Source organism: Copadichromis virginalis, linkage group LG4, assembly GCF_057382275.1.
Source record: "Copadichromis virginalis isolate Kocher_CV1m ecotype Utaka linkage group LG4, C_Virginalis_male_GT1.1, whole genome shotgun sequence".
NCBI classification, from domain to species: domain Eukaryota; kingdom Metazoa; phylum Chordata; class Actinopteri; order Cichliformes; family Cichlidae; genus Copadichromis; species Copadichromis virginalis.
In genome coordinates this window covers 651834-669118 of record NC_140621.1, presented here as the reverse complement: position 1 = coordinate 669118, position 17285 = coordinate 651834, and the positions used below count along the sequence as shown (strand labels likewise).

General features: G+C 41.2%; 2 protein-coding genes and 1 long non-coding RNA gene across 3 annotated transcripts; all 3 read left to right on the top strand.

Annotated features, from left to right (window-relative positions):
* Positions 1-6: 6 nt before the first annotated feature.
* Positions 7-3263, top strand: LOC146710473 (uncharacterized). Its single transcript, XR_014919931.1, has 2 exons — positions 7-285; positions 424-3263. It is a non-coding gene; the product is annotated as an uncharacterized LOC146710473 (long non-coding RNA).
* Positions 3264-7603: 4340 nt separating this feature from the next.
* On the top strand, positions 7604-9325 carry LOC146710472 (ferritin, middle subunit). The gene is made up of 4 exons (XM_085453015.1): positions 7604-7937; positions 8352-8498; positions 8676-8801; positions 8906-9325. The coding sequence occupies exons 1-4, from the start codon at positions 7836-7838 to the stop codon at positions 9059-9061; spliced, it is 531 nt and encodes a 176-aa protein (XP_085309141.1). The 5' UTR covers positions 7604-7835; the 3' UTR covers positions 9062-9325.
* A 5665-nt stretch (positions 9326-14990) lies between these two features.
* Positions 14991-16706, top strand: LOC146710471 (ferritin, middle subunit-like). Its single transcript, XM_085453014.1, has 4 exons — positions 14991-15328; positions 15743-15889; positions 16067-16192; positions 16297-16706. The coding sequence occupies exons 1-4, from the start codon at positions 15227-15229 to the stop codon at positions 16450-16452; spliced, it is 531 nt and encodes a 176-aa protein (XP_085309140.1). The 5' UTR covers positions 14991-15226; the 3' UTR covers positions 16453-16706.
* The last annotated feature ends 579 nt before the right edge of the window (positions 16707-17285 follow it).

The following is a 17285-nucleotide window of genomic DNA, read 5'->3' as shown; positions in this document are numbered from 1 at the left end:
GAACTTGTGTGCAGATCTGTTTTCATTTAAGATGAAAACTTGACTGCAGACTTGAAGCAAGTCTTCGGTTTCCTCAGCTTGACCTGCATTAAAAAGCACCGTGAATCATAAAAACCGGTTGTTATCTTTATTGCACCTTTTCCTTCTCCTCTTTCTCAGGTGCTCCAGTCCTCGGACTTGCCAGCAGGTCTGGTAAACGTTATTACAGGAAGTCGAGACCAGCTGACTGTGGCTCTGGCTAATCACAGTGTCATCAAGGCCATCTGGTACTGGGGCAGTGCTGAGGTGAGGCTAACTCTTTTAGCTAACTCATTTTGCATTAAACTGAGCTCCTGAGTGTAGGATTGACTTCCTTCTCCCAAATTAGGCCTGCCTCATATAATCGCCTACACTCACTTCACTGTTTCTGATTTCCTGCTGCAGGGCTGCCAGTACCTCCAGTACACCTGCACTAGTCCGCTAAAAACCCTGCGCCTGTGTGAGGACCAGGAAGGGAAAGACGGGGAGCTAGACTGGACTCGGTGCCGTCTGTCATTCCTGGAAGAAATGTGGAGAAGCGCTGTGCAGTGGAAGAGTGTGTGGATTCCTACAGCTTAAAACAGAACGGCAGGAAGAAGGAACAGAGTTACAGTTTGGATCATGGAGCGTTTGACTGTGACCTGAAAAAGCAGAAATCATCACAGGCCAAACGGCGACAGAAGGGGAGGAGGGCTTTTAAAAGCAAAAACATTAGATGTTAAATTACATTTTGAGATTATATTAGGAATGGCTGACACAAAGCACTTAATAGACAGACGAGGGATTCAATGCAGCTCACACGTTAACAGTGTTGCTGACTTATGAGCTGATTTTTGTTGCCAACATGGTTTAAAAATGATCCTAAAATGGAAAATGTGGCGATTCACTGTGATTAAGACGAAAGGTTTTTCCCTTTTACGTCCCTGTGACGGTCAATGCAGAGACCCTAAAAACATTTCACTGTTTTCATTAAATGTATGTCGGTTTACTGAAGATTATCGAGCAGAGCAGTAGCTGCCCGTCAGAAGAATCGATTCATTGTTGAGTTTGTCATTTTGGTTTTTAAATAAATATAAAAAACAATGCTAGCCAAAGTAACATCCATTAGAACTACTGCAACGTTTTGCTTGATTAGTCAAAACAATAAACCTGCAGGTTTATTAACAACAGCTGCTCTTTAGTAATTCCTTTATTTTAGTCATAACAGGCTATCATGATAATAACCCTGCTGATTTTCTACCTCTGTTATGCGTTTTTTAATTAACCCTCACATGTCTGATCAGGTATCACAAGTTATTTCAAAGTAGGTCATGTTCACATTTCTTTCCACGTTAACGAATAATCCACGTGAACCGTGACAAACCTCAGGAGAACTTTGGCTCAGATTATTGCGCCTATGTTGCAGGGTCAGTGCATATTAAATAGATAAAGTTGTGTTATGGGCTTGAGCATGCTCTGTGGGGGCCATTCCACTTCCTGCTCAGAAGTTAAGACAGACAGAAATGAGGTGCAATTCAGAAAAGGTCACAGCAGGGGGCGCTCACAAGGTAGTTCTCAGTGATCAGGAGTGAATACAGATAAACGTGAACAATATATATATTTTTTATTTTGTTTTTGACAATACAGCAACACTTATGTACTAAAGTTTTTCTGAGAGAAAAGCCAAAAAAATACTTCCAATCTGGTGACGTATGCTGAGAGGTCCTCGAAAAAACCCTTTGTGGCTCCTGTTTCTAAACAGCAACTAAAACACACATTAGATGTGCGGTTTAACTACAACAGAACCTTACACGTATAGGAAGCAGCGGGTATCAGAGGCTTCAACACAGCTAGCCGTTGTTTGTGTTCGCTGGCTTGACAAAACCTAAAAGCCCAGTTGGAGATAACAGGAACCTCGACGCTGGTTCTCAGCTTCCTCCTGTCGTAGCTGCAAATCCAGCTACGTGCATAAGATTAGGCAGCAGATTTGAATGAAGTATAAAAACATTTGTTCATTTTTTTGCAGTTTGCACTTCTGTAACTTTACAGCTGGCCTTCATTCAGTCAGTTTAATAAAGTCTGGCTTAACAATCATGCAGGTACTTAAAACACGCTGTAAAGAACGGATCCAGAGAAAATGTTTTACTTCAGGATCTTTCTAAACCAAAGCACCGGGCTGTGTTCAGCATAAGTTACCATGGTGATTTAGTAGAAAGAGAGCAACTTTTGTGACACAGGAAACTCTTTAAGCTCAACATCGCTGACTGAGGATTTAATCGAGCTTCGCAGTGCACCACTCGGGCGGCTCCTGCACACTTCATGCCTGCAAATGTTCTGTGGAGCTATGATGTATTTCTTTACTTAGTGGTTTACTACAAATCAAATGTGCAGAGCCCTTCGACTTAAAATCTAATGATATTTTCCAAAGAAAAGTGTCCACCCAAAATGTAAAATTTTGGACTGCATCTCTGTCGTCCACTGTTCATTCAGAACGGTCTTGTGAGTGCCCCGTATAAAAACCCTGAACTCCAGAGAGTGTTTGTTGCTTTATTCTCAAGCTGCCAGAAGCAGCTACAGTTTGTGTGATTTGCCCCGGTGTCAGAATAACAAGCATTTAGCTGAAGTTTGCACTCCTGGAGCTTCTAAAGAATTATGGTCTGCATCTTGGTGCTAATTATGCTGTTCGCATCTGAGCAATCAAATCACACCAAAGGGAGTCCAGTTTAACTGCACTGAAAAGAGTTCTCCATTGAAATATCTCAGCTGGGGGGAACTATGCATACTCTGCAACTAGAAGCCGCGTCAGCCTTACAGATCTGTCAGTGACTCAGCAAAACAAACAAAAAGCAGCAGTACATGGATCCAACTTCCTGTGTCATGTGTCTTTTGCTGTACATTAATACTGTAATTTGTAGCCATGAAAGGTCAAATCTGACTCTGTCGTGCAAAAACGTTCCAAGTGACATTTCATTTGTTTCCAAATTCACATTGTGAAATAAAACCAATAAAACAAACAAATGTCAAGTGTGTCTGTTTAAAAACGAATATTTAAAGAAAACGATTATCTGGAAATGTATATTGTTTTATTTCTTTTCCCATTACTCACAAATACATTAGCTTTTCTAGCTTCTAATGTTTAAGCTATGTTTCTACAGCTGTCTGTGCTGTTGCAGAATTCTTCTGTAGATTCTTTGAAAGCTGTTTTTCTCTGCTACACGTATTGCATCAACACTTCTTAAATGAATAAATCCGGACTACTGATTTGATCAGCGTCTCAAATTATTTTATGCATGGAATAGGTTAAAGAAATATAAATGTGCTTCCTGCATTATCTATTTTTTATAAGAAAACAGCAGCGCTGCCACTGCACATTGTAAACCTACTGGCTCATATGTTTGATTGTGGCACTGTGACTGTGATCCTGGTTCTGCTGGAGGTCTCTTCCTGTTAAAAGGGAGTTCTTTCTTTCCACTGTATCCAAGTGCTTCTGATTGTTAGAGTTTTCTCTCTTATTGTAGCGTTTTTCCTTTGTAAAAGTGCCTCGAGGCAACCGTTGTGAGTTGGTGATATACACTCGGCCCCCTTTTGTCTCCAGAACATCTCTACTTCTTCAGATTCAACAAGGTGCAGGAAACAAGCCTCAGACACTTTGGCCCATGTGACACGATGGGTTTGTCAGCTGCACGTCCATGATGCTAGTCTCCCATTCCTCCACATCCTAAAGGTGCTCGACTGGATTGATATTGAGTGCAGTGAACTCACTGTCATGCTCAGGAAACCAGTTTGCGATGACCTGAGCTTTGTGAAATAGTTTATCCTGCTGGATGCATGCATCAAAAACTTTAGCTTCAGTTTCCTGTTATTAGCTGACAGGAGTGACACCTGGTGTGGTCTGCTGCTGCTGTAGCTCAAGGGTTGACATGCTGGGTGTTCGGAGATATTATTCTGCAAGTGATTATTTGAATTACTGTTGCTTTACTGTCAACTTAAGCAGTTTGACTTTTCTCATCTGACCTCTGACACCAACATGGCATTTTAACCCAGAGAACTGCAGCTCACTGTATATCTTCTTTCCTTTAAGTAAACCTTGGTTGGAAACATCCCAGCAGGTCAGCAGCTTCAGGAATACTCGGACCAGCCAGTCTGACACCAACAGCCGTGCCACATTCAGAGTAAATCACATTTTCTGATCCTCGGTTTGAACATCAGCGAACCATCTTCACCACGTCTACATGCCTACATGAGTTGAACAAATGTGCCTAACAAACATGAGAAAGTATGAATACAGTTCTTTTCGTTAATTACTACTAGTTCACACAGATAACTGGTCAAAAACAGTTTCGGTAACTCAAGTACACTTTTGGTTCCTTCGTTCACACTTTCTGTTCCTTGTTCGTTTTTCCAAACCGCTCCCATCCAGCAGAGCACTGAGGTAAACGTACAATGAGATGCGATCACGAGGTGCTGGCGGCTGCAGAATGCTGACTCACAGCGATGACATCGCACAACACTCAGCTGAACCTGATGGTACAACCCGGACTCATCGTCTTACACGAGAGTGCACAAAATAAAGATGGCAAAGCTGCTGTCTGAACTGCTCTGTCATCTTTGTTAAGCATGAGAGTGGAAAACAAAGCAAGTGTAGCCACTTGATGACGAGTGCTTATGTGTTGTTGCAGGTGTTGGTGAAGTATCGTCAACACAGGACAGCTTACAGTGCTTTTTAGTACGATGATAAGTGAGCAGTGACTGTGGATCTGTCTTTAGCTCGTCCTTCCTTCCTTTCAGCTCTGTGGTTCCTCCATTTTCACAGAACACTAACTTATGTGATTGTTGTCTCTATACTGTGAAAGCCTTTTATTAACAATCATTTTTACTGCAGGATGAAATTTAGTTATAAGACTTGAGTGACATAAAAGCCATGTGAACACAAAGCTATCTATTGGGCTGGCATTAAATACAACATGTATTTGATTTTTTTCATTTTATGGAACTTTTTATGTCTACTTCCTTATTTCTTAATATGACACAGGAACTGGTGTCTTTACTCAGGTCATTATTTATTTAACAGTTTTATAACTTTTCAGATTGCAGTTTTCTTACCCTTGCTCCGTACCAAAAACTACAAATTTCTCCACTGATTCTGAATACTCTGACAAAATTAACACCTTTATGTTTTTCTGAATCCATTTTCCTTTATCTTGAAATATATGTAGAGGTGTTTTAAGTTTTTTTTTCTGAGGTCATGGAAAATGTCTCTTATTAGTACATGGTCCTGATTGGACAGCGCCGCTACTGACAAATCTTATAGAATATGATGATTGCTGTGCCCATTGGCAAATAAAACAGTTAAAGCAGCTCCAACTTAAACGTCTACAGGTATAAATGCATCATATGTAACACCTGTAGCTCTGACGCTCTGGAAAAACAAGTGTTGCTTCTCTGACTGAGGAATGTGTTATGTAAATATGTCTCTAGCTCTTGCAACTATGCTAAAAATGTAATGTGGCTTTATTTTGAACATGTTAAAATTACACAACAGCAACTACAAAAAAAGCACAAACAAACAAAAGGAAACATAAGGAAAAAATAACAACAACATTTTCAAAACGAAGTAAGAAGAAGGAAACGCTTATTTAATCCCACGCATGTTTCCACAAGTCATAACTAATAATCATCAGTGTGATTAATGGCCTGTCCAACAATAAATCCGTCCTTAGAATTTGTTACATGCATTTGCTTTTATAATTCCAACATCGTGGCAGGAGAGTTATTTACAGATGTGCAAACACATATATACTGTGTAGATAGCGAGTAACAAAACTATCTCCTTCTTGTACCTTGAAAAAAAACCCATAATTTTGTACCACTATTTAAAATGTGTCAAACTAATAAGATGTAACCTTTGCAATATCATTGATGTGTTTGAGAGAGGTATTGTTTACTGTCGTACATTACGTGTCAGCTAAAATCACACACTACAGCAAATCATAAGGAGAACTAAACCTGTTCTGAGACATATTTTAGAGACAAGCGGTGTCGGCCTACGTGACTGCCACTGTGTGTGAAATGACACGTTCAGCCAAAAGGCTTACATATGTTCTCCTTAGTGTGCAGGAAGGTATCAATTACTCTAAGACAAGCAGACATGGTGGAAGTTATTCACTGGGAAAGAAAGAGTAGATCAGTAGGCTTTCTCTGTCATTTCAACTGCTTAAAAGCAAGTCTAGTGATGTTCTTTCATTCATTTTATTATTAGAAAATGAAGCTGAAAGGGTGCAGCAAAGAAAATGCAGGCTCCGTCCTCGTGCTGGGAACACGTGATTACCAGCACACCTGTTCAGACTGGCAGGTCTCTCGGGCACAGTGGGAAAGTACTGCTCACACCGCTGTAGGTGTTGTCTTGTAGTGCTTGACTTGATGTAAAGACAAAGTCAAGTTAAAGATAAACGTACAGAAGAGATATTTATGATTACATGAAGATGAATATTAAAGCTTACTGTATGTGTTTTGGGCTTTCTATTAAAAACATATCATGAGTGGATTTACTTCTACATGCACTTTACATAGAAAGGATTGAGTATGTGACGTTGTGTTACACTTATACCTCAGCTGCAGTGAGACTATTCAAGGACAAGTTTCATCTAACACGATACTCTTACATGAACAGACTAATACAAAAATGTGTATACATGTCTTAGTTTTCGTTTTGTGTTACCCAGCAGTAGTAATGTTTCCGCCTGGGAGGTTCTACTATTGCTGGTAATGTCTGCCAACAGTGCTGTGGTGTTGAGCAATGCAATGCAATAAGAAACTCTTTGGTTGTAAACACCATTATCAGCAGTTTTTGGATGTCACGTGTTAGATTTATGGCGTAACTCTGCCTCAGTTTATGCTGCTTTTATGTAACCATTAACTACAATAATATGCAAAAGTGTTCTTCTTTTGTACTTGTTGGTTAGAACAAATGCCCGTCTAAACAGGTTGTTTTTGGAATTTTTCACTGATTCAACAAAAGAAGTGGAAACACAGTATGTGTTTTATTGGCAGGCTGCAAGTAACAAAGCGCCTAAAGATGCAATTTAAAAAGTTTTCTGTTATATATCGACACAATTGGGTCAACCTTTGGGTTTTGTGCCTTTTTGGCTTGAATGTTTCAAAGATCAGTCTTAAGTCCCTTTATTAAACAAGCAAAAAACATTTGTTTAAAAAACTTGTCCAGATAAAAACTTCAAACGCCCTTCAGAACTGGGAATTATTGAGGTCTGGCTACTTGAAAAAGAAATATCAGCTTTGGCTCAAGACTTTTGCACAGCATTGTACGTATTAAACAAAGAAGCGATTTTACGCGTTTTGAGATTTATCGTTAAATATCTTATATATGTTGCTTATTTCCTGTTGAACTACGGAAAATGCTTTGTCATTGCACGTGACTATCTCCCAGCAGGTCACATTAAACATTAAAGTGGATGATGAGTTTTCTACGAATCAGGAGGAGAAAAAAATGCAACTTCATCCTGTGAGTCACAGCTGGTACAGACGCCCCGGCTCAGTGATTGGTGGAAACATACGTCACATCTTGCACGAGCACTTCCGGTGGAGTATAAATACAGGGACCCGCGAGTGTGCCGTTTCACACCAGGGGAGAAATCTTTGAGGAGTTTTTGCTTCAACAGTGTTTGAACGGAACTTCTTGACTTCGTCCCGCTTTGTATTTCAGCTACTCTGCACTTCGGAAGAAAAACCCTTTTCTACTTGAACACTACACATAAAGTCGACGTGAAGCTTTATTTTTGCACCGTTTTTGTTAATAAAAAGCACAAGAAACGCCAGCCGAAATGGAGTCCCAAGTGCGCCAGAACTACCACCGCGACTGCGAGGCCGCCATCAACCGGATGGTGAACATGGAGCTGTTTGCGTCTTACACCTACACTTCTATGGTGAGAACACGTCATGTGATGCTGATGTCTGTAATAACCTTAGTCTCAAGCTATATTAGCTTAATGCTAGACAAAGAGAACGGAGTAGAGTCGTTAAATGTAAAGTCCGGTATGTTGTTGCTAATTTCAGTAATGCATGATTTCAGTCGCAGCTCGTTTGTTGGTTGTTTATCACAGTTGGGCAGGTTGCCAGATGCGGAGTGTATTTTCACCCCAAACACATCACCGAAAAACCCAAATGCTGCGTCGTGCTTCGTTTGGCTTTTCTTTAGTCTCGAGTTCAGCAGTTACCTCGGTCTAAACCAGCTGAACTATTGGTGATGAATCATGTCTGTCTCCATAACTGTTTGTCACGATGCTGTATTTGCAGAAGAATTGGTGCTGTGTGCTAATAACCTGTGTCTGATTTGTCAGGCCTTCTACTTTGACCGTGATGATGTGGCCCTGCCAGGCTTCTCCCACTTCTTCAAGGAGAACAGCCATGAGGAGAGGGAGCACGCTGACAAGCTGCTGTCCTTCCAGAACAAGAGAGGAGGTCGCGTCTTACTCCAGGACATCAAGGTGTGTACAAACTGAACCAGTCCTGCTGTGACATACCTGACTGTGTCTCTAACACAGAAACTGGGATTAATGAGCAGTGTTATGACACTTGTTCTCTTGTTGTTAGCGTTAGTGTGTAATGTGTATACAGAGATTAAAACAAGTGTTCAGTCTCTAACAGAATTGTTTGTTGTGCAGAAACCAGAGCGTGACGAGTGGGGCAGCGGGCTGGAGGCCATGCAGTGTGCTCTGCAGCTGGAGAAGAATGTCAACCAGGCTCTGCTGGACCTGCACAAGCTGGCTTCTCAGCATAATGACCCTCATGTAAGTGGGAGTTGGAGGGAAGAGTTTGGGGTTAAAGACTGAACTAGTTGATGCTGTGTATGTTTGACAAATCATCAAATGTTAACTGTAGTTTGTTTTCCCAGCTGTGTGACTTCCTGGAGAGCCACTACCTGGATGAGCAGGTGAAGTCCATCAAGAAGCTGGGTGACCACATCACTAACCTCACCCGCATGGATGCCCACAACAACAAGATGGCAGAGTACCTGTTTGACAAGCACACTCTGGGTGACAAGAGCTAAATGCTGAGACGTAGAAGTGAGCCTGGAGTCAGCATGTTAACAACACAGGCTTTGAAGTAAACTCACTTCTGCTCCAGCTGATTTCTTTCCTGATTTCCTGGCTTTAAAGCTGGCATCAGTTCTTGTATGTTGTGGTGTTTTTGTGTGAAATGTCACATGGAGCGATGGATGTTATCAGGGTATGGCTCTGCTTCTAAGCTGTCTGACATTTGGAAATGTTTCTGATCTGTTCATCTGAATAAACATTTTGAGCTGGATCTCTGGTCTGTCTGCATCAGTCACTTATCATGACTCATTTTATTATAGTTCAGATCAACTGCTCTGTCAGATGTATGCCTATTCAACAGACAATGCATTTAAGTATAGTGTTTCAGTTCAAATGGCTTCAGAAGGAGTTTGGTGTCAGATAGGCTGGTCCAACTATTTCAGAAACTGTTACAGGATTTCTCTACCCTGCCAGGAAGTGTAAGAGGAAAAATCCTGTGAGGTTGTTGAACCAAAATGCCTCTTTCATAACACCCAGATTGCTTCAGGTTCTTATGGAAGCCTGTTTCCGCCACAAAAAAAGCTAGTATCCATAACTCGAAATTAGTTATTTTCTCGAAATTTCGAGAAATATAACTCGAAATTTTGAGTTATTGATCCTTTTTTTTTTTTTAAGTGGCGGAAACGGGCTTCCATAGGTTCTTGAGTCCCTTGTGGGAAATTATAATTTAATTGTAGCTTCAACATTGACAAGAACCACACATGTGAAACGATGTTAATTACTAATAAAGTTAAAGTGAAAAAGGCACATATTCCATACAGCCATTATTTCAGAGTCTTGATGACATTAAAGCTTAACTCTTAACTTTTTCAGATTTTGGTTTTTGACCTCCAACGTGTATTTAGATACCTTGGCCCAGTATAATAAGCCAACTGTCACAAACCTGGGGCTGAAAGTGGACTCTGAACGTGACAGATTAAGGCAGTTGTAAAATCAAGCTGCTTGCAGCTCAGGCAGCTGTCACAGCAGCACTTTGAGACAGTGATCCACGTCTATGTTAGCACTCAGCTGGATTACTGTAATGCACTTTATATAGGGATCAGTGATTCATACATTACTCGTTTACAGAGGGTGCAAAATGCTGCAGCTCGTCTTTTATCTGGCACTTGAAAGTTTGAATACATTTGCCCTATTTTAGCTTCACTTCACTGGCTGCCCATTCATTTTAGGATTCATTTAAAAATTCTTTTATTTGCTTTTATAGCCCTCCATGGCCTAGCCCCATCTTATCTCTCTTAGCTGCTACAGCCTTATACACTCACCTGCTCTCTCAAGTCAGCTGATCAGCTGCTCCTGAATGTAAACCTCGAGGAGATCGTGCTTTTCCTGTAGCAGATCCAAAACTGTGAACGATCTGCCTTTAGAGATAAGACTCGTGATGGCAGCTACGTTGTAGCCACAGCTGCCCTGGGGCGCACTGACAGAGGCGAGGCTGCCGGACACTGGCGCCACCGGGCCCTCTGACCACCACCAGTAGGCAAACACGGGGTTAGTATCTTGCCCAAGGATATTTGGCATGCAGCCAGGAGGCAGCCTGGGATCAAACCACCGACCTTCTGGTTAGTGGCTGACCTGCTCTGCCACCTGAGCTACAGCCACCCCAGAAAGTGCTTTATAAATAAAGATGGATTGGATTGGACATCTTATAGTTTTTAGGTCAGTGTTGACAGGAAACTGACTCTGGATCTGTCTTTAGCTCGTCTTTCTTATCTTGACCTCTGTGATGTCCTTTCACAGAATACTAAGCTATGAGATTGTTGTCTATACTGTGATAACGTTTTACTAACATTCACAAATCCTCATGCAGGATGATAACATGTAGTTATAAGACCTAAGTGAAAAAAAGCTGTCTCATATGGAAACAGAGGTTTCTGCTGGGTTGGCAGTGTTGGAACATACAATGGAAAAAAAAGCAGAAACAGAAAAACCCATCATGAAAACAAGGCAATAATTTTGAGTACATTAATGGTTTATTTATAATTAATCACTGAGGAAATGTGCGGAAAGTTCATACCCAGCACAAATGTTCGCATCAGGTCAAATGAAATTTGACCTGATGCGAACATTTTACAAATTTACTTATGAATTAAATTACATTGAAAACTGACATGTAATTAAGTTTACTGTTAGTGTACTTATGTATCTTTTCCAAACATGGAAGCACGTGTACTTAATTTTTTTATTTAATTTATAGTACTTTATACTTCTACTTAAGTACATTATAGTACTGTATTTAGTTAACTCTTTTACTATTTTCTTACCCCTGCTGTCTAATGAAAACCACATTTTTCTACTTGTGATGATTTAAAATTTTCTGATGAAATTACTTGATTTGTGTTTTTCTTTATAGAATGAACATTTCCCTTTTCTTAAAACATATAAAGATTTTTAAAGTTTTTTTCTGAGCTCATGGAAAACGCCTCTTATGGTTATCCGATCCTGACTGGACAGTAGTGCTACAAACTGGATGAATATGATGACTATGATGTATCGCTGTTGGTCAAACTGCCCGTTATTAAATAAAATAGTTAAAAACACTTTTAAAAGAAGGTCCACTTAAGACATAAAATGCAACATACACATAATGCAGCAGTAATAATATCTCAGAAACATCACATCATACTTATAGCTCTGACACTTTCAGTTCATTCTGTGATATTTTTAGTACAACTGATTTCTATGGAAAACAAGTGCTGCTTCCTTGATTGAGGAATGTGTTACATAGTGATATTATCTGGTTTCAAACTCTTGCAGCTATGCTAAAAAATTGTTGGAATACCTTTGGTGTGTTTTAGAACGAACCTGTTCTGAGACATATTTTAAAGATGAGCCTTGTTGGTCTGCATGACTCCCTTTACTTAGACTTGGTTCCTCCTGCGCCAGATGGCGCATTGGGCGGCAAGGGATCATCAACGAGCTCGATTTGCAGCCACATCTTCAGCCTCGTCCCATGAAAGATCGACCACTTTCAGGTCCTCAATGAATGACCGTCTCCACGTCTGTTTTGTCGTCCGCAGACATGAAGACGGTCATTCATTGTGGACCTGAAAGCATGACTCCCACTGTGTGTGAAATGCCATGTTAAGCCAAAAGGCTTACATACTAATGCGCATAAAGATAATAAATAGTCTAAGATGAGTATGCCTTCTTGAGTGAGATGGTGATTGGCTGGTACAGAAACAAGAGGAAAAAAGAACTCAAATAAGAAGTTCTTGGGTTCCTGGTACAGATCAACTAAAGTAAGTAAATCCAGGGGTAGGGCAGCACGGTGTCACGATGGCTGCCTCAAAGCAACAAGGTCCTGAGTTCAATTCTGACATCAGGCCAGGGTCTTTCTGTGTGGAGTTTGCATGTTCTCCGTGTGTTTGCGTGGGTTCTGTCCGGGTACTCCGGCTTCCTCCCACAGTCCAAAGACATGTAGTTAGCGGGGATAGGTTCGTTCGAAACTCTAAATTGAATGCGAGTGTGAATGGTTGTCTGTGTCTATGTGTTAGCCCTGCGACAGAGTAGCGACCTGTCCAGGGTGTAGCCTGCCTCTTGGGACACCTGGGATAGGCTCTGAAAAAGCCCGTCCTAGGCAACCATGAAAAAGGATAAGCAGAAGAGAATGGATGAATTAAGTATGTGAGACTGCAGCACACTGAATAATCTTCAAATGTGTGTTACATACCTCTGCTGCGATGACATTCTTGAAGGTTTCATTGAAAAAGCTACTTTTACATAAATAGGCTGATATAAAAGTATATAAAAATACATTTCTTAGGTTGTTTTCACTCAGCAGTAGTAATGCTTTAGCCTGAGAAATTCCTGTCAACAGCACTGTGGTGTTGAGCAATGCAATAAAAAACAGTTTGGTTGTAAGCACCATTATCAGCAGTTCTTGGATGTCATGTGTTACATCAGCTGAATCAGCTTCAGTTTGTGCAGGTTTTATGTACTAGGCTAGCGTTAACTCAAATAATCTAACTTTTATACAGCACAGTAAAGTCCTGAATATACCGTCCTGAAGCACCTGTCCTTTATATTTTGCCACAAAAAAGGACGTTCAAAGATGTACTGGAACATCTGCATACATACATGAAAATCTAGTTTTCACATTTTTACCGAGCTTTAAAGTCAGTATGAAAACCTTTATCCTACATATTCTATATACCACAGGCTGAACTCTCGTAGATAGCATTCTTGTCATTTCTCTATGCAGTTTTTAGGAATAGTTCTCCAGGCTTCTTCTTAAAGAACGTGCAAAGCTCTTCTTTGTTGGCCTCTTTTTGTTCTGTACTCTTACACTGCTTCAGTAATGTTAAGGTCGAGCTTTGGGGAGGTCAGTCCATGGCTAAGAGGGATCATAATTCTATCACTTTGGCAAGCTCTCCAAAACCACTGGGTGAGGGACTCAGGGTCTCAGTTCCCTAGATGTTCACTGGTGTTGGTGTGGTGGGTCTGCCCCTGTGGAAATTCACCACCAGCTCCTGGTTTTCCCGTGTTGAACTGGAGATGGTTCTGCTGGCACTAGTCCACAAACTCCTGAGTCCACTGTCTTTATTCTGAGTCATCCTCACTTTTAATAAGGCCAACTATGGCAGAGTCATCAGGAAACTCTTGCAGATGACAGTCTAGGTTGGTAACTGTCTGCAGTGTAGAGAGTGAACGGGAATAGTGCTAGCACAGTTCTTTATAGGGCCCTGTACTGAAGACCAGCCTGTCAGAAACACAGCCTTGCATCCTCACATACTGTGGGTAGCCAGTGCGATAGTCCAATATCTATTGGGACAGGTAGTAGTCCACCCCTGACTGCTTGTCCCTCACAAGTCCAGGTTGGATGGGGTTAGCACTGGAGAAACTAGAGAAAGAACATTAGCCTAACTGTGCTTCCAGGCTTCTTCAGGTAGCACGATCTCGGTGCAGGAGGTAGATGATGACATCATCCACCCCAATGCTAGACTGATAGGCTTTTGCAGTTGATTCAATGGAGACCTAACCGGGGCTGAAGATGCTTCAGTACTAGCCTGTCGAGGGTCTTCTTCAGATGTGAGGTCAGTGCTACTAGCTTGTAGTTGCTGAGGTCTTTTGGACGTGTGATCTGTGGTAATGGTACCACACAGGTACTGAGTAAGAGCCGCTTAAATAGGCAGCCTAGTAACGTGGTACCGGAAGATAGATGTTGATGGGGGAGAAAATGTCTGTTTATGTCTGTTAATCTGTGTTATCTTCAGGACTGGTGGTAGATTCAACTAAAGAAATTGAAATAAATTATGTCCTTTGTTATACACAGCTAGTAACAAAGTGCCAAAAGCTATAATTTAAAATAGGTTCTTTGCTAAGTTCTCTGTTAGGAGTAGACACGACTGATTCATCACTTGAGTTTTGTTCCTTTTTTTTTATGCATGGCTCATTGCAGGAATGAAAATGAGTAAAAAAGCCACCAATCTCCATATTAAAACTTAGAGCTTAAAAGCCCTTGAAAAGGCTAGGAAAGTACTGCTATTTAAAAATTAGCAGACGGTCTGGCACATTGGAAGCAAGGTTTGGAATAAACGTTTTAAACAGTATTTTTAAACAGTATTAAACAAATACATTCATACCATGTGCGTGTGCATATCGGCTCTCATGTCCATCAGGACGTCTACATGTTTTTTGAGAAAATCTTTATATAATTTACATATTTTGCTTGTTACCTGTTGAACTACGGAAAATGCTTTGTCATTGCACGTGACTATCTCCCAGCAGGTCACATTAAACATTAAACTGGATGATGAGTTTTCTACGAATCAGGAGGAGAAAAAAAATGCAACTTCATCCTGTGAGTCACAGCTGGTACAGACACCCCAGCTCAGTGATTGGTGGAAACATACGTCACATCTTGCACGAGCACTTCCGGTGGAGTATAAATACAGGGACCCGCGAGTGTGCCGTTTCACACCAGGGGAGAAATCTTTGAGGAGTTTTTGCTTCAACAGTGTTTGAACGGAACTTCTTGACTTCGTCCCGCTTTGTATTTCAGCTACTCTGCACTTCGGAAGAAAAACCCTTTTCTACTTGAACACTACACATAAAGTCGACGTGAAGCTTTATTTTTGCACCGTTTTTGTTAATAAAAAGCACAAGAAACGCCAGCCGAAATGGAGTCCCAAGTGCGCCAGAACTACCACCGCGACTGCGAGGCCGCCATCAACCGGATGGTGAACATGGAGCTGTTTGCGTCTTACACCTACACTTCTATGGTGAGAACACGTCATGTGATGCTGATGTCTGTAATAACCTTAGTCTCAAGCTATATTAGCTTAATGCTAGACAAAGAGAACGGAGTAGAGTCGTTAAATGTAAAGTCCGGTATGTTGTTGCTAATTTCAGTAATGCATGATTTCAGTCGCAGCTCGTTTGTTGGTTGTTTATCACAGTTGGGCAGGTTGCCAGATGCGGAGTGTATTTTCACCCCAAACACATCACCGAAAAACCCAAATGCTGCGTCGTGCTTCGTTTGGCTTTTCTTTAGTCTCGAGTTCAGCAGTTACCTCGGTCTAAACCAGCTGAACTGTCCATCATGAATCATGTCTGTCTCCATAACTGTTTGTCACGATGCTGTATTTGCAGAAGAATTGGTGCTGTGTACTAATAACCTGTGTCTGATTTGTCAGGCCTTCTACTTTGACCGTGATGATGTGGCCCTGCCAGGCTTCTCCCACTTCTTCAAGGAGAACAGCCATGAGGAGAGGGAGCACGCTGACAAGCTGCTGTCCTTCCAGAACAAGAGAGGAGGTCGCGTCTTACTCCAGGACATCAAGGTGTGTACAAACTGAACCAGTCCTGCTGTGACATACCTGACTGTGTCTCTAACACAGAAACTGGGATTAATGAGCAGTGTTATGACACTTGTTCTCTTGTTGTTAGCGTTAGTGTGTAATGTGTATACAGAGATTAAAACAAGTGTTCAGTCTCTAACAGAATTGTTTGTTGTGCAGAAACCAGAGCGTGACGAGTGGGGCAGCGGGCTGGAGGCCATGCAGTGTGCTCTGCAGCTGGAGAAGAATGTCAACCAGGCTCTGCTGGACCTGCACAAGCTGGCTTCTCAGCATAATGACCCTCATGTAAGTGGGAGTTGGAGGGAAGAGTTTGGGGTTAAAGACTGAACTAGTTCATGCTGTGTATGTTTGACAAATCATCAAATGTTAACTGTAGTTTGTTTTCCCAGCTGTGTGACTTCCTGGAGAGCCACTACCTGGATGAGCAGGTGAAGTCCATCAAGAAGCTGGGTGACCACATCACTAACCTCACCCGCATGGATACCCACAACAACAAGATGGCAGAGTACCTGTTTGACAAGCACACTCTGGGTGACAAGAGCTAAATGCTGAGACGTAGAAGTGAGCCTGGAGTCAGCATGTTAACAACACAGGCTTTGAAGTAAACTCACTTCTGCTCCAGCTGATTCTTTCCTGATTTCCTGGCTTTAAAGCTGGCATCAGTTCTTGTATGTTGTGGTGTTTGTGTGAAATGTCACATGGAGCGATGGATGTTATCAGGGTATGGCTCTGCTTCTAAGCTGTCTGACATTTGGAAATGTTTCTGATCTGTTCATCTGAATAAACCTTTTGAGCTGGATCTTTGGTCTCTCTGCATCTGTGACTCATTTTACTGATTAGTTCAAGCAGTCCAAAAACTAAATCACAACTTCATTACTGACTTTGTCAGATTAAAGATGATCTCAGGTCTTTCAGTTAATATTTCTGCTTATTGGCACCAAATACAAACGAGGCCATATCAGATGTAAATATTACTGGACTTGCAGGACATCGCTATGGCAGCTTCAACAAGAACCACACATCCGAAATGGCAAAAGTATATTACTTCATGTTAAGATCTAAATATAACAGCCAATAACTAACATGAAAATATGGAATAAAGTGGACATGTGATCTAATGTTTTACTATGATGAATCTTTGGTGGGTGTTCCTTTTTGGTACAAATCTTTGTTTGCCTTGTTATGGATATTACTGTAATGCACCATCGCCATCTACTGGAGATATTCGGTTTCTGTTAACATCTTTAAAGCAGGTAAAATTTAAAAAAAAGAACTAAAGGTGTTTTACATTACAGCCTGCATTTTTTTTTTACCTTATGCCGTTCAAGTTCAACTTTATTGTCACTTCAACCATATACAGTTTAAAAATACACAGTGA

Excerpts from the sequence above, each read along its gene's own strand:
- LOC146710472 (XM_085453015.1), top strand. The coding sequence starts at position 7,836 with ATGGAGTCCCAAGTGCGCCAGAACTACCACCGCGACTGCGAGGCCGCC. Across the intron at positions 7,938-8,351 it reads CTTACACCTACACTTCTATG|GCCTTCTACTTTGACCGTGA; the intron begins GTGAGAACACGT and ends CTGATTTGTCAG. Across the intron at positions 8,802-8,905 it reads CTCAGCATAATGACCCTCAT|CTGTGTGACTTCCTGGAGAG; the intron begins GTAAGTGGGAGT and ends TTGTTTTCCCAG.
- LOC146710471 (XM_085453014.1), top strand. The coding sequence starts at position 15,227 with ATGGAGTCCCAAGTGCGCCAGAACTACCACCGCGACTGCGAGGCCGCC. Across the intron at positions 15,329-15,742 it reads CTTACACCTACACTTCTATG|GCCTTCTACTTTGACCGTGA; the intron begins GTGAGAACACGT and ends CTGATTTGTCAG. Across the intron at positions 16,193-16,296 it reads CTCAGCATAATGACCCTCAT|CTGTGTGACTTCCTGGAGAG; the intron begins GTAAGTGGGAGT and ends TTGTTTTCCCAG.